Source organism: Corythoichthys intestinalis, chromosome 12 (genome assembly GCF_030265065.1).
Source record: "Corythoichthys intestinalis isolate RoL2023-P3 chromosome 12, ASM3026506v1, whole genome shotgun sequence".
Taxonomy (NCBI): Eukaryota; Metazoa; Chordata; class Actinopteri; order Syngnathiformes; family Syngnathidae; genus Corythoichthys; species Corythoichthys intestinalis.
In genome coordinates, this window is record NC_080406.1 from 11,839,275 (window position 1) to 11,854,428 (window position 15,154).

Here is a 15,154-nt window from a genome sequence, read left to right on the forward strand (position 1 = left end):
ATCTTACCATGTGCTTTTAAAACAAGCAAGTCTGGAGGCTGGAGAGGATACCGGTTAGTAAGTGTGTGTTTAGGGCGGGGTGGGTGGCGCAGCTCGTCACATGAGTGACCAGACCAAACACTGCTACGATGCAGGCTAACTACACATACGATAATAAATGTCACATTTAGTGAACCTATGACTGAAACGATGGCACATTTTCATCTCATTCTCGTCTCATCAGACAAAAACTGGCATTCCACTTGTTATGTTTTCGTCTCCCAAGACAAGTTTTTAGCTTGTCATTGTCAGGAAAAAATTGTTCGTTGACAAAATATTTTCGACGAAAACAACAATGCTGCCAGTGTAGTAGGAAGGAAGTTTAATCAGCAATCCATTAGGGTTAATTCTGGTTAATTTTAAAGCTGATTTAAAAAAAAAAAATTTTTTTAGGGAACCTGGGACTTAGACTTGTAGGCTCTAATAAACCACAATTGTTCTAGTTTAATGAGATATGTCATAAAAATCTATAATATTTAGTACATGTTTTATGTAGCACATTTTGGCAGAAGACCTTTTTTTTTTTTTTACCCTAATCATGTCACGTCTCATCCCGTCTTTCCTGTTCATTTTTCTTTTGCTACTCTTTTGTGAAATGGCGACAGTGCTGCCATGCTCATTAATGTTCCACTCTTGTTCAAATTGAAAGGGGTGAACAGATGACATGTTCATGTCACTAGAGTCATTCTCTGAGAGCCCGGTAGCGTAACCATGTGACGTCACCGCCCTGCGACGTCAACAACAATGGCGACCTACTAGTTAAACTAATTTTACAAATTGTGTAAAAACAGAGGTTTCATTATCAAATTATTTTAATTATAGTAATGTTTATTTTTTTTAAGAACTACAAGTCTTTCTATCTGTGGATCCCTTTAACAAAAGGAAATTGCCGCTGGTGAGACACCGAAGCAGACACAGAGCTCAGTAGTCGTCATTATGACATTACTTCAATGAAAAAAGGCACTACTGACAATTAGGCCTATTAACTGGCTAGCAAGGCGAATAAAAGGTTCTACTGATGATTAGTGAGAAATATAAATGGATAAAGTTCAAAGGAAATGTCTAATAAGCAAAACGCTACAATTAAGTAGGGATAATAGCAGCAGTGTTTAACAAAACAGCAATGAAATAACAAGTACAATAAGGAGGATTACCAGGAAATGTCAGAATTTACTGGGAGTAACGAAGAGGACAAAAAGAAGCGTCGGGAGTTGAAGTCAACAAAAATTAAGGAACAGTCTGGCGTCTTTCTGGTGTGGACAGAGGACAAAGCAAATTTACTCATTTGGATTTAGATGTTTAAAAGTCATTGATAAAAGTTTTAACTAGTTTTAGACTGTAAAGAATCTAATTAGTTGTAATAACAAGTGCTAGCTAGCTAGCTAGCTTTTAGGTGAGTTAAAAAAAAAACAAACAGAAAAAACAGTAAGTTAATATCCTTGAATCAGTTACTATGCCCTAAATAATGATAGAAAATGTTAGGTAAGTAGAGAATGTGTATTTATCTAGGTCAAACTGACTCAGCAACATACTTTTTCAGGGGTAGGAAGACCAAAGCCATGTAAGACTGATGGAGAAACCGTGTACTCATTTCATTGAAATACTATTTTGGAATTTATCTAAATGGAAAATGGTTTTGCGGTCCGTTATGTCTAGATTTAGCTTCCTCGAGAGGCTGTTGTTCCTCCTCCAATTTTACTTGTTAAACTCAGAGTAACAACATTTACAGATGATTTTTTATTGTTTAATAATCCTGTGGAAATCCTGTTGTTGTTTTACAACTCAAAATTGGACTAATGTGTTGAGAGCATGTGGAGTTTATTGTATTTCACATTTGCAGAAAAACATGGGGCTATAAAACATGCAGTAGGGGAGCTGGCCTGCTTTATGTAAAGACCTTTCTTCGCGATCAGTGTCCAAATATGTTGGAAACTATGACACCACAGTAGCATTTTACATTATTTTTACTTGGCTATACTCTTCCCGAAAGGGAAATTGTTATGGAAAAGATGTTGGAGTAGCCCTGGTACTTCCTAAATCTCATCCAATGACTTTCCTTTCTCAGCTCAAGTGCTACCACAAGCGTTATAGGGGTCCCTGCCGGGATGTGATATTCCGGGTGCAGTTCCACACATGCGCCGTTCACGATTTAGGGGTCGTCTTTGGGAAAGACGAGCTCGATGAGACATTCAAAGGTAGGCCAAATCGACCTCAACGAACTCAATGTCATTATTATTGTGACCAAGGTCAAGACTTGCCGGAAACGTTTCTATAAGCATAGACTTCACTATCAGTTCACGGGACACGGGGCTCTGGGCCGATCCTTAGGGGGCCAATTTTTGAAAACTTTAAAATTTGAAAAAAAAAAAAAAAATCAAAACCAAAGCCGCTAGTGACCAAAAACCAAAACAGGCACCTCCCTTAGGTATATATGATTCTCCATGAGCATGGACATCAAAAATTCAAAGTTCACTAATAAAAACAAACAAACAAAAAAATTCATACAAGTATAACAAAACTTAAAATGGCTATAAAATTCTCAAATTTTACGCTAGATGCACAAAAATCACCTATATTTTCAGAATCAATAGCAATATTTTGCATATAATATACGTTTTTGCCCACAACTTAATTAAAAAAAAAAATTTTACTGCAAGTTTGCAGCAGCTAATAAAGCACTCAATATTCACATCAGAAACTTAATACTTGAGGAAAGCGTGCAGAATCATAATTTTACTCAACAAAAGCAAAATTAGCATTTTTCTATATACAGTCACAACTTATTTAGGTTGAATTCCGCTATTGTGTAGCGATACAAACCCCAACATGACGGCCGTCACAAAACAAAGTGCTTTTTAAGTTGAAAATGCTTGTAAATAAATGCTTAAATCACGGAATTTTTATAGATATGAACGTAAAACAGTCTAGATTCTTGGTTAAAAGCAAAAAACAGTCAGTTATTGTTCATTTTACGTAAATATTTCAAGCCAAAGTTACAGTGATGTGTAATCCAACATGGCGGCTGTCAAGAAACAAGGAGCTTTTTAAGTTGAAATTTCTTGTAAATAAACGCTTAAATCACAGAATTTCTATAGATATTGAAGAGAAGTACTGTTCTCGCACACACCATATTATTGTTTGCATTAGTCTAACATATTCATCAAACTATAGTTTAGGCAGACTTAACTCAGTGCCCTTGACACAGTAAAGTTAATCACCTTATCGGGGCTCCTGTGGGGGAAAAGGAAAAATGGTACCATTTCTCGTAGCCACCGTCTAACTGTTTGCATTACTCGAACACACGTAATATAATTAACCAGGGAATAGTATCATTTCTCATATTTACTGTAAGACTGCACCTAATATAAAATGAATAGCACATCATAGTTTAATGAAAAGCAGGATAGATACACAAAGACATCTTATCATAGAAGCCCAACATATGCATCACGAGCAAGATTGACACACCAAAACTTGCAAATCAGTTCTGCAAGGACAAAGCGCTCTTTGTCCTAAAACAAGTAGAGCCAGCCCGGATAACAAAATTGGTAGCGGGCACTTGAGACGTCAAGACCAGCGTCGGTCGCGGTGGCAACCACGTCCCATCTGCGCACGAACCTAAGCCGCCCAAAACCGCCCACAGAGGGGAGGACCCAAAAGCAACGCCCAGCCCACTACACCACGAACTTAAAAAACACTGGACACTGAGATAAGACGGATTTTGCTTCTCGGAAACATATAGCCTTGTTTTGGATCCGGAATTGTCCCTCCGTCGTCTGTTTGTGCCTTGTTTTTGACTATTGTCGACGAATAAATTGTCAACCTGCTTTCGGCGAGTCTTTTTCAAACTTTTGGAACATGGAGTCAGTACAAAGGGTTAACATCAGAGATGAACGCGCGAAATTCCGCCTTCCTGGTTGGCGCGCGCGAAGCAGCATCGGCAGAGCGGCACTTTGTTTGGCTGTCGCTGTTTCCGTGCGACTTGACTGGGGAGGCGAATTTCAACAATATGAACGTAAAACAGTCTCGATTCTTGGTTAAAAGCAAAAAATGTACAGTTATCACTCATTTTACGTAAAGATTTCAAGCCACAGTTACGGTATTGTGTAATCCAACATGGCGGTTGTCACGGAACAAAGAGCTTTTTAAGTTGAAAACACTTGTAAATAAATGCTTAAATCGTGGAATTTCTACAGATATGAATGTAAAACAGTCTAGATTCTTGGTTAAAAGCAAAAAATGGGCAGTTATCATTCATTTTACACAAATATTTCAAGCCAAAGTAATAGTACACTAATTCTATCCATTGATTTTTTTTTCACAACGTTTCAAAGTGCATCTATAGTGCTATTTAATATAGTAATTACCTTGAATCCTCGACCAAATCACTTTTGAGACACTCCTGCCTGCTAGTATGCAGTAAAACCATTGTCCTGTTTCCACCTAAATCCGGCGTTAGAACGCAGCGTGTTTATCACAGTGAAAGCCAATTCAACATTCTGCCTGGGTCGGCCCTGACGGGAAGGCGTGGCGCAATGTCTGTGGGAGCTGTCGTGTCAACTGATGGTGGAGTCTATACTATAAATTATATATTTTAAGTGTCCCCCTTCTACCTTAAACTCAATGTGTTGTGCTCATTGCGCTGTGCTCATTTTGCTTCAATTGCCTGAAATTAAAATAGGAAGTCGATCATATTGGTTTGTAGCTTCAGAATTCCAGCAGCTGTTTTAGGGCTCATGCTTAGCTAGAAAATGAACTGTTTTATCATATTTATCGCTTCCTGTTTTCAGATGAGAGGTTTCCAGAATATGGGAAAGTGGAGTTTATTTTTTCTTTTGGCCCAGAGAAAATGTATGGTAAGAATCAATGTTCTGCTTCATAATTTGGTGTCGCTTTGTATGTTTTCTTTATAATTATGATTGTTTTGAGTGGGAGTGGAGATTCATATGTCTGTTCGGTCTCTTTGTACCTCTGGTCAAGGTATGGATCACCTAGAAAACGGGCCGAGCGTTTCTGTGGACTACAATACGCAAGATCCGTTGATTCGCTGGGATTCTTACGAGAACTTCAACCAGAATAATGAGGACACTACAGAAGGTGAGCAGTGTACTAACTTTACTGTACACTAGTAGAGGCGGGTAGTGTAGCCAAAACTTTTACTCAAGTAAGAGTGGCGTTACTTCAAAATTATATTACTCAAAAGTAAAAGTAGGCATCCAAAAAATGACTCAAGTTAAAGTAGAAAAGTTTGTGGCGAAAAGAACACTCAAGTAATAAGTTAGATTGTGAGTAACTGCTCACAATGTCTGCACAGAAATGAAACATCACCTGCCCAAAAAGCATGACTGCCCTTTCGAGGAAAAAAAACACATTTCCTATCATGATATTAATACAATCCTGGTTTTCCGTGGTCTGTCGGTACCAAATTAAAGGGTTGAAATCTGCTCTTTCGAGTAATGTTCAGGCATGCAAACTTGCCACCTTTCGGCGAAATTTCGCCGTTTTGAAATCAAAATGGGTCATTCTTCTGAATCATTTAGATCCGAGGAGAAAAAAATGGGGCGGGGGGTGGGGGGGGGGGTGCTGTGAACGAGCGAGTGAAACCGTTAACTTCAAAACCGTAGTCCATGCTCAAAACTACACTCTAGTCCGATGACCTAGACCTATCACCACCACTCTCTTCTCGTGACAACAAATGACTGACAATAGTGAGAGACTTGAGCACAGTTATCACCAATCACCAATGAGGAGGCGGAACCCCTCTCCATCCCAGTTTCTCGCCGGGACCTGTTGGAAATTGCGGCAAGGTAAGGGATTAATGTCAAAAAGTGTTAACTTCTTAAAGCTAAAAGTTTGAGTGATGGCCTATAATAGTCTTCATAAATCATTCAATCGTTTCGTTCGATCAGTCCCTGCGCTTGTAATGGTGTCTATAACACAAGTATTCGCTTCATTTCTTGATAACTGACTTCAGATGGTCCTCGATATTTCACCGCCTCGAGGTCGCGCTAACTGCGGAGGGGCTAACTAGCGCCTTTCACACAGGGCTTTGCTAGTCCTTGGAAGGTGGAAAAGCGCTATATAAGTATAACACCATTTACCATTTAAAGTTAGCAAATGTCAGTTGGGATCTGAATTGTCGCCAGTTGGCGTTGTGACGAGTTATTTAAGGCCCCTTTGTAAAGCACTTGTTAACTCTTTCACTCCCAGCCATTTTCACCAGCGCAAGGCCCTTCGCTCCCGGCCGTTTTTTCTGGATTTTGACTGATTTTGCAAGGCCCACAGAAAATTCTGTTCTATTGCTATATAAACTTTGAACCCACCAAAAGAAAGATTAGACTCTCTTCTTTCAGCAGAAAAAAAAGTAAATTCGTATCTTTTTCCATTCTTTAGAAATCAGCATTAGAAAATAGCTTAGTTTGAGCAATTTTCCAATTTCTGATGAAAAAACGGAGAAAATTAGCTTTCTGTAAACGCATACATTTCAAACATAACTTTGACTTTAACAAAGCTATTTTTTGCATTAGTTACATCCCAAACATCTGAATAATGTTTTCCTTTTACAAAATACCATGAACAACCAGACAAATAGAGCTTAAGATAGCATAGTAACAATTTATTGACACACAACGACTGAGAGATGACGGTTTGTCACCGAGATGACGCCGTTGTCGCCACGTCAGCTGTGTAAACTTTTCCCTCATGGTTGTCTGTCTCACAAAGATGGATTATTTTTGCATTTCTGCGGGGTCTGCTTGGCGAGCCGCTCCACGGGGGGTTTCACTCGTTTTGCACGATTGACCAGCGCCTGGCATCCCAGGCGTCCTCTCGTTGTTTTGTCCGGTCGGAGTGCCGCCTGGGCTCAATCCGCCAGCGCTCTGACAATGCTGGCCGGCCGTTCACTGCTGTTGAATCGGCTTGCCTGGTCTTCCAAAATGTGCTACTGGCCTCCAGTGGCCAGTTTTATTGCTTTAAAATTGGTTTGGAGCGTTGTTCTTTGTTTCTCAGGTACAGCGGAAGCTATATATGCTTCTTATAAAAAAACAAACAAACGCAAAAGACGTATAAATACGTTTGTGGGACAGTTGAGCATTTAAAAATAGAATGTATTTATACGGTTCTGGGAGCAAATGAGTTAACGATAAAAATAAAAAAAATCATGAGCAATGAGGTAATTAGAGTGATGAACTAGTGCCTTCCATACAAGTCATGTTCAGGGCATTGTTAGTAAAGTTCTGAATGGTCACCAGTTATTTTTGCAACGAGTTATTTAAGGCCCCTCTATACTCTCCGATAATTACAGAAAGGGAAGAGTTTTGCCTTGTTGTGAAGGTCGTTTCATTCGTTTAGCCATCAAGAGTTTATCAAACTGGAGAGCTCCGCTACAGGTCGCATTTGAAAGTACCCCCATTCCCACGCTGTCCGTACACACCCCCATCATAATACAGCCTACAGGTGTATTTCTGTTTATCCAGTATGATGCCCTATCAATCGAAGTTAAGGACCATGGGACTAATTGCTTTGGTTGAATGTAAATAAAGTTATGATCACTACAATTAATGCTTTTGAAGACTTGTAATTTTTAAAATTCTATCTATCTATCTATCTATCTATCTATCTATCTATCTATCTATCTATCTATCTATCTATCTATCTATCTATCTATCTATCTATCTATCTATCTATCTATCTATCTATCTATCTATCTATCTATCTATCTATCTATCTATCTATCTATCTATCGATAGATTATTGAACGATTTGTTAAAAGCATTGTAGAAAAATGTTAGAATTTTTAGCATTTAAGATAGCGGACTTTTGCTATGCAAGTTAGCCAATTGTTCTTTTGTTGTACTTAGATAGTCATTTATTATTATTATTTTTTTAATACCATTTGGGACTAAGCGCAGGTATTTTAATATATTTTTAAATGAAAGTGCAATTCTGCATAGTCGCATCCATTCACATTTAATGCTTTTTTGAAAGTGCAATCTTAGCAAGCCTTTGTCTTACATCTCCTCAAATTTATTCCGTAATGCATTAAATGTTCTTAATGTGATTACTCGATTATTTAAACTAACTAGTTGTTAGGTTAATCAATTACTAAATTAGAGCTGAAACGAATACTCGAGCAATTCGAGTTTAAAACTGATCCGCGTAATTTTATTCACCTCAAGGAATCATTTAATTTTGCCAGCTCTAAGCATCACGTTTTGCCCTGACTACTTTTAATGCGGGAAAACGTGCTGACGTCACGTGCATAGAGGAAGAAGCAATAAAAAAATACCTTACTGCAGCCAACAGCCGTTACAAACTGCGCCGACGTTGCTAAAAACTACGCCCGCATGTTGCTACGGTGGTAGCAGGTAGTGTCTGATGCGTGTCATAGATATCACATGTACGTAGAACTAGATGCGAAATGACCGACTCGGCGGCCTCAATAAAACAGCTGTCATCTTAAAGCAGCACACTTCTCAGCGCTCATAAATAAGATTAATGTTACTGTCACTCGCTCACGTAACGTTATCCCTGTGGAGGGCTAGGTTTCTATTCATTATGACCACGGTCGATGCGTGGCTAACTCTTATATACAGGCTTTATATAATCTGTGAAAACAGCGCACAAACAATAGAACGATTAGGGTGTAAAATAAAAACATAATAATGCTAACTGTCAATTTTAGCTCAGTAGTCATTGCTGGATAAAACACCAAGTACCACTGGTGCCTAATGTGCTCCAATATAGCACAGCATTTATTTTGAACACTGCAAAAACTCAAAATCCTATCAGGACTTACAGTTTAGACTAACTTAAAACTTAACTAGAACTTATAGCTTGTCACAAGTGGAAATTCAATTGAAACAACACCTAACTTTTAAGTGATGAGTGTTATCAAGCGTAATGACATTTTTAGGTAAGAAATATATACATTTTTTTAAATAAGATTTTTGAGTGAAAGCAGTGAATTAGTCTTTTTTTTTTTTTTTTTTTTAAATCACATTTGAGATGCAATTGTTTGTTGTTTTCAACAATGTACAAAATAAAGACATTGATTGACTGAAAATGGTTCAATATTAGATGAAATGTCTTGATTTCTCATCTATATTTATAATTGCTCTTTACCTAAAAAAAAAAATGTTTTATCCGATTACTCGATAGAATTTTCAGTCGATTACTCGATTACTAAAATATTCGATAGCTGCAACCCTATACTGAAGTAATCCACAGCTGCAGCCTTACTACTCTTAGAGTACATTTTCCTCAAAAGGTTACCCAAGTAAATGTAATGCATAACTACCCACTTCTGTAGACTTGATTACTTTTTTCACTACTTTCATCTCAGACAGATTTCAAACTACTTGTCAGTGTGATAAATGAAGGTAGCAATTAGTGCTGCAACGATTAATCGATTAACTCGAGTATTCGATTAGAAAAAAAATATTCGAATTAAATTCTGTTGCCTCGAGTATTCGTTTAATTAAAGTGGCGTTGTAATGGTTTATTTTGAAAGTGTTTGAATTTAGTTTTATTGATTACGGTGGATACACTGCCCTCTGGACTGCCTCTTTTCACATGGCTGAATCCAACTGCTCCCTGTCAAGACCAACATAAGCAAAGTTTTTGTTTGAGCTAATTTTTTTAATGCATTCATAATTTAGTTTATAGGTATATTAAGCCGTTTTTTGTGGGAATATGTGTCTGAATCATTTGTTAAGAGCATTGTAAAAAAAAAAAAACTAGCATTTTATAGCATTTAAGCTAGCAGACTTTTTCTATGTAAGTTAGCCAATTGCTCTTTTGTTGTACATAGATCCTCATAAAAAAAAAAAAAAAAAAAAAAAAAATATATATATATATATATATATATATATATATATATATATATATATATATATATATATATTATATATTATATATATATACCGTTTGAGCCTCAGCTCAGGTATTTTAATTTTTCATGTTCCTTATCCGATTACTCGGTTATTCGAACTAGTCTATCGACTAATCGACTACTAAAATATTCGATAGCTGCAGCCCTAGTAGCAATATTTATGCTTACAATGACAATAAAGAATCTGAATCTCATAAAATGGTACAGTGAACCACCCATCTACTCGTCTCTATATACTGAAAATAAAACATGAACTCACCATCGAGTACTGGAAGTCATTCAAAACCCCATGCTTTATAAAGTGAAATAATCCTTGGAAGCTGCGGGAACTACAATAACAGTTAATGTTTATTGTCCATAATGTCCATGATGAAGTTGGGTTTTGAAAGGGAGCAGAGGCATTATTATGGCTAATTCATTTGTGGCCACATTTTAACCTCACAGTACCCAAAAGGTCTTGTGGGGCCGAGGTTCTGTTGCCTCTCAAAGCTTTGCGCAGCATTCCTGGTTTGCCACAGGCATGGGCCAATTGATTGAATGTTGGTCACTCTGCGCCCTAAATGCTGCTTTCCTTGTTAGGAGCAACACAACGCCCTTCACGACGGCAGCGAGTGTGTCGCTTTGGTTTCCAGTGCCAAACATTTTAGGAGAGGCAACATGTTTTTGTTTGTTTCTTCTGGCAGTCGGCAGAAATATGCACTGGCTAGAAAAGGAATCCAGTACTCGTGGAATCACTGTGTTCATCATAGTGTTAAATTTATAGGTAAGGTAATTGAGATTCCAAATTTTCATTGCCTACAATGCCCAAAAACTCAAATTTTGGATAATTATTTTTTCATAGTGAAAAAACTGGCCAAGATTTTCCCCTACTCTATATTTTTGTCGTGTAGACAGAATGTCAAAGGTTGCTTGGCAATCACCGCTCATAAATTGCCTATGCCTTATGAGGTGGAAGTTGGAAATAGTCTTTGCTAAAATAGAACTGGTCGCCTCCCATTCTCTTCCCGAGAGGGTTACTGTGTGTAAATGACACTCGAGTTCTTATATAGCAGTGGTCATCAAGCTGTGGTCAATTAGCAATAAATTATGGTACTCTTAAAGTAATACATTTTTAAAAAAAATTAATTAATTACACTATCACAGGATAAAAAAATGTACTTGTGTTATTTTTCTATTTATTATAAAAGAGCCTCAGTAAAAAATGTAATTGCTCAGTGGATGTTGGAATATTTAAGAACCAATGCTATAGCCTATAGACCCCAATCACGTGATCGCTGTATTGTGCCGCCATATTGTCCGTCATTGTGTGTCTGTATGATGATCAACGATCAATGATCGTAGTTTCTAAAGGTGGATTCACTTGCAAATTATGGAAGTCCCGGTGCTTTCAGACGCTGTAAACTCATTGGATGAGTTGCATAAAAGCCGTTATTTGGAAAAGCTTTGGTCGATCCAGTCGCCAGATCCATATTTGATGCCCAAATCGATGTTTCCTCCCGTCCGGTCCCGTCCCGTGCGAAAACCTCCAGTCATACTCCAGTTGATGTTACGATGAGGCATCGGGTACCCAAAATAGACACCGGCCCGAATATAAACCGACATTTGGGCAGCTGAGCGTCACCATTGTCACGATTGTAAAATGAAACTTGATCGGCGGTTCGACAACGGGCCGCTGTGTGGCGAAAAATTGCCGCCCTGCGTGAAATGTCCCCCCTGACGGGAGCGCTTATTTAGAACGCTTTATTGAAGTGAAAATATCAAATGTTTTCATGGACGCATTACAGTAATGGCTTTACGACTGTAAAATCAGTTTTAAATAAATAATCACACAAAATATTTGCACTGTATTTTAGTAACTAATCGTGGACTGGGCCACATAACCATCTTTGAACAGAAATGTATTAGTCTACAGGTTTTCACGACCATATCCCAATGACAATCACACAGGTATGAGATTTATTAGTTTAAACAGAGTGAAATAATACATATTCACAGTACAAAAAGTCGTTTCCGTGTGGGCAGAAATTTCACGCGGGGCGACTATTTTTCGGCACAACAACCGTGGCGACGAGCTTCGTAGTCTCCGTCTGATGATGTCTGCGATCGTGTTGGCATCACGACTATTGATGGTTTCGCCGCTGTCTGACGGCTGTCGGCACAAACGCATCATTGACCGAGATAAACAAACCGTGCTGCTTTCGAGATTCGCCCTTTTAACAATGGGCACACAGCAACTACTAAAATGACCGTTTATCTTCTCTGTTACTGCAACTAACACATGCCTTCACCATTTTGATTCATCAATGTTAACGATTGTCAGGAACGTTTTGGGGTTCGTTTATTAGGCGATGATTCCTTAGACAAGCAGAAAAATACGCAGTAATAGGAATATACGTAGCACTAATATATAAACACGATGAGCTGACAGACAATATGGCGGCTCAAGTCGGGGTGCGGAGTTGTGACGTCACGTGAACTGGGTCTATAGCAGTGTTTTTCAACCGGTGTGCTGTGAGAAATATCCAATGTCGCCTTTTTTTTTTTTTTAAATATTATTTTTATCATTTATAAAATTATTAGGGTGGCCCGGGATGTTATTTTGAAGGACACTCAGCCTTGTTAACAGCACGCGGACGTGACCCAGATGACGGCTCCAGTATGAATCGTGGTTTTAAAAAAAGAAAGAAAAAAAAAGCAAAGATGGACAGCTAAGTGACACGAAATTTCCAATTCTTCGATTATTCGCGATTCAGTCGTGAAAGATTCGAGAACGATTCAACAACATTCAAATTCCGATATACCAAAACAAGCGGAACTACAGTAAAACAAAGTCAGTGCAGTCTTCGGGACGCAGCGAGGAACGGACCGACAACTTATGCCGCTAGATAGAAAAAAACAAAACAAAACAATAAGACCTGATTGCGGCCAACAGCCGCTTCAAACAATGCCCACGTTGCTACAAACTATGTCCACGTAATGCTACAGTAGATATCACATGTATATAGATCTAGATGTGAAATGACGGCCTCAGCGGCGTTAGCACATGTATAGAGAACTAGATGCAAAATGACAGACTTGCCGGTGCTAGTAAAACGGCCGCCATCTTAAAGCAGTACACTTCTATGAAAGGCTGTTGTAGCGAACCTTCCGAGAGAACCTAGGTAACTTTTTATCTAAAATACTCATAAATCGGTAAAATATTGACTTGAATCTATCTTTAAAATAGTTTTAAAACTTTCACATGTCGAAAGTAGACAGAGGAGAAATTATGGAATAACGGGAGCAATTTTAACAACTTGAACGGTTGATTCACAACATTAAATTAATTGAATGTAGTTTAAAACTGCTGATACAGAGTGGGCACTTGAGTATTTTATTTGCTGTTTTAAACTGTTAACTTGATAGTGAAATAATACTTTATTTAAGCCTGTGCCGATCGATCGGGTCCGATCCCGTCATTTTCAAAATATCGGAATCGGCAAAAAAATATCGGCCATGCCTTTTTTTAATATATATTTTTTTTTTTATTAAACCGTTTTCTAATTGTATTTAACGTTACAGACATAATATGTTACACTTATCCAGAGTCTTTAGTTTAGGCTTAAGGTAGGGTTATCAAATTTATCCCAATAACGGCGGTAATTCATTTTTTAAAAAATGTATCACGTTAAAATATTTAACGCAATTAATGCATGTGCTGCACGACCCACTCACGCATTGTCGCGCTCCATCTGTAATGGCGCCGTTTTGCCTATATAGAGAGCTAAAGGGCAGCGTAAAATGAGTAGAGTGAATTTTGGCGGCCTTTGGAGCCTTTTTTTAATTGGCTAAAGCCTGACAATCCCTCTCCCTACGATTAGAAATATCATGGAAAGCAATGTGGGGAAGCAAGGTAGCAATTCATCTTTTTCTTAACACCTTATGTTATTTCCCAACGCAGAGAAGATATATCAATTGGTAGCACTACGCACAGTCATGGTTCCACTTCCCATCATGCATTTGGGCATGGCCTTCAGTATCATTTACTGAAAGCTCAACAAATACACTAGATGGCAATATTTAGTCACAATATACAAAGTCACAAGTCTTTCTATCCGTGGATCCCTCTCACAGAAAGAATGTTAATAATGTAAATGAGTTTTATGCATTTTTTTCTTAATGCATTGCCAAAATGTATATGACCGGGAAAAATTATCGGGAATGATTAGAATTGAATCGGGAGCAAGTAAAAAGCAATCGGATCGGGAAATATCGGGATTGGCGGATACTCAAAGTAAAACAATCGGGATCAGATCGGGAGCAAAAAAAACATGATCGGAACAACCCTAGATTTTTGTACTATTTTTGTAACAAATGTTAGAAACATTAAAAGCAGCTAATCGCTGGGGGGTGCATCAATATTTGATTTATAATCGAATCGTACCCTCTGAATCGTAATATTCATCGAATTGTTAGGTGCCCCAAGATTCCCACCTCTAGTGAAAGCTAAGTTTCATTCGGATTTACTTTCACTGAGGATGAGACGAAATCTACTCTATTATGTTTCACGTTCCATCAAATACCACACTAAGTATAAATATCGAGAAATAATATTATAAATAAATATATTGCACGGAAAGTAATTTTGAAACTTTTTTAGTCTGTGGTGTGCCGCAAGATTTCTTCCAATGTAAAAACGTGCCGCGACTCAGAAAAGGTTGAAAAAAAACTGCTATATAGTAACGTATTGAACAAAATCTTGCACAGTAACCAAAAAGTATTTGAATCCCATCATCAAGAAAAAAATATGCCCTCTAGTATGATACAAGCTAGATCAAATCATCACATTGAACACTGTCATTTATGTAAATCAAGTTTTGTCAATCAAGTTTCAAATATGTGATATTTAAAGTGAGATTTATTTTTTAAATTGTTGATTTCACCATTGGACTGCACCTTCTGTGCGGTTTTTGGTTTCTTAAAATTGCCGTTGACCTTCATCGTGCATTTTTGTTAAAACAGCAACAGCTGCTGCAGCAGAACAATGCCAACATTGGGCTTTTTTCCACAGCATTCCCACAAGAAAAACTTGACGAGTAGTCCAAAAACGTTTTACTATGTGCCATTGTCTGAACCCTGTTGGAATGTTACTTTCCTTTTTAAAAGTCATGCATGGTTGTTTGGTAAGGAGTGAGCAGTGAAATGTAATTAACATACTGTACAATGAAAATCTTCATAATCTTA

General features: G+C 37.9%; 1 protein-coding gene across 9 annotated transcripts in view; it reads left to right on the forward strand.

The window, feature by feature from the left end:
• Nucleotides 1–15,154, forward strand: part of tns1b (tensin 1b) — a 342,679-nt gene that overhangs the window by 272,077 nt on the left and 55,448 nt on the right. For 7 of the 9 annotated variants that reach the window (XM_057852346.1, XM_057852348.1, XM_057852350.1 and 4 more), the window contains 3 exons: nt 2,105–2,234; nt 4,830–4,893; nt 5,012–5,136. In XM_057852346.1, the coding sequence (XP_057708329.1) occupies nt 2,105–2,234; nt 4,830–4,893; nt 5,012–5,136 (319 nt within the window). Of the gene's footprint in view, nt 1–2,104; nt 2,235–4,829; nt 4,896–5,011; nt 5,137–15,154 lie in introns of all 9 variants that reach the window. The other 2 variants (XM_057852347.1, XM_057852354.1) reach the window with 1 other exon arrangement.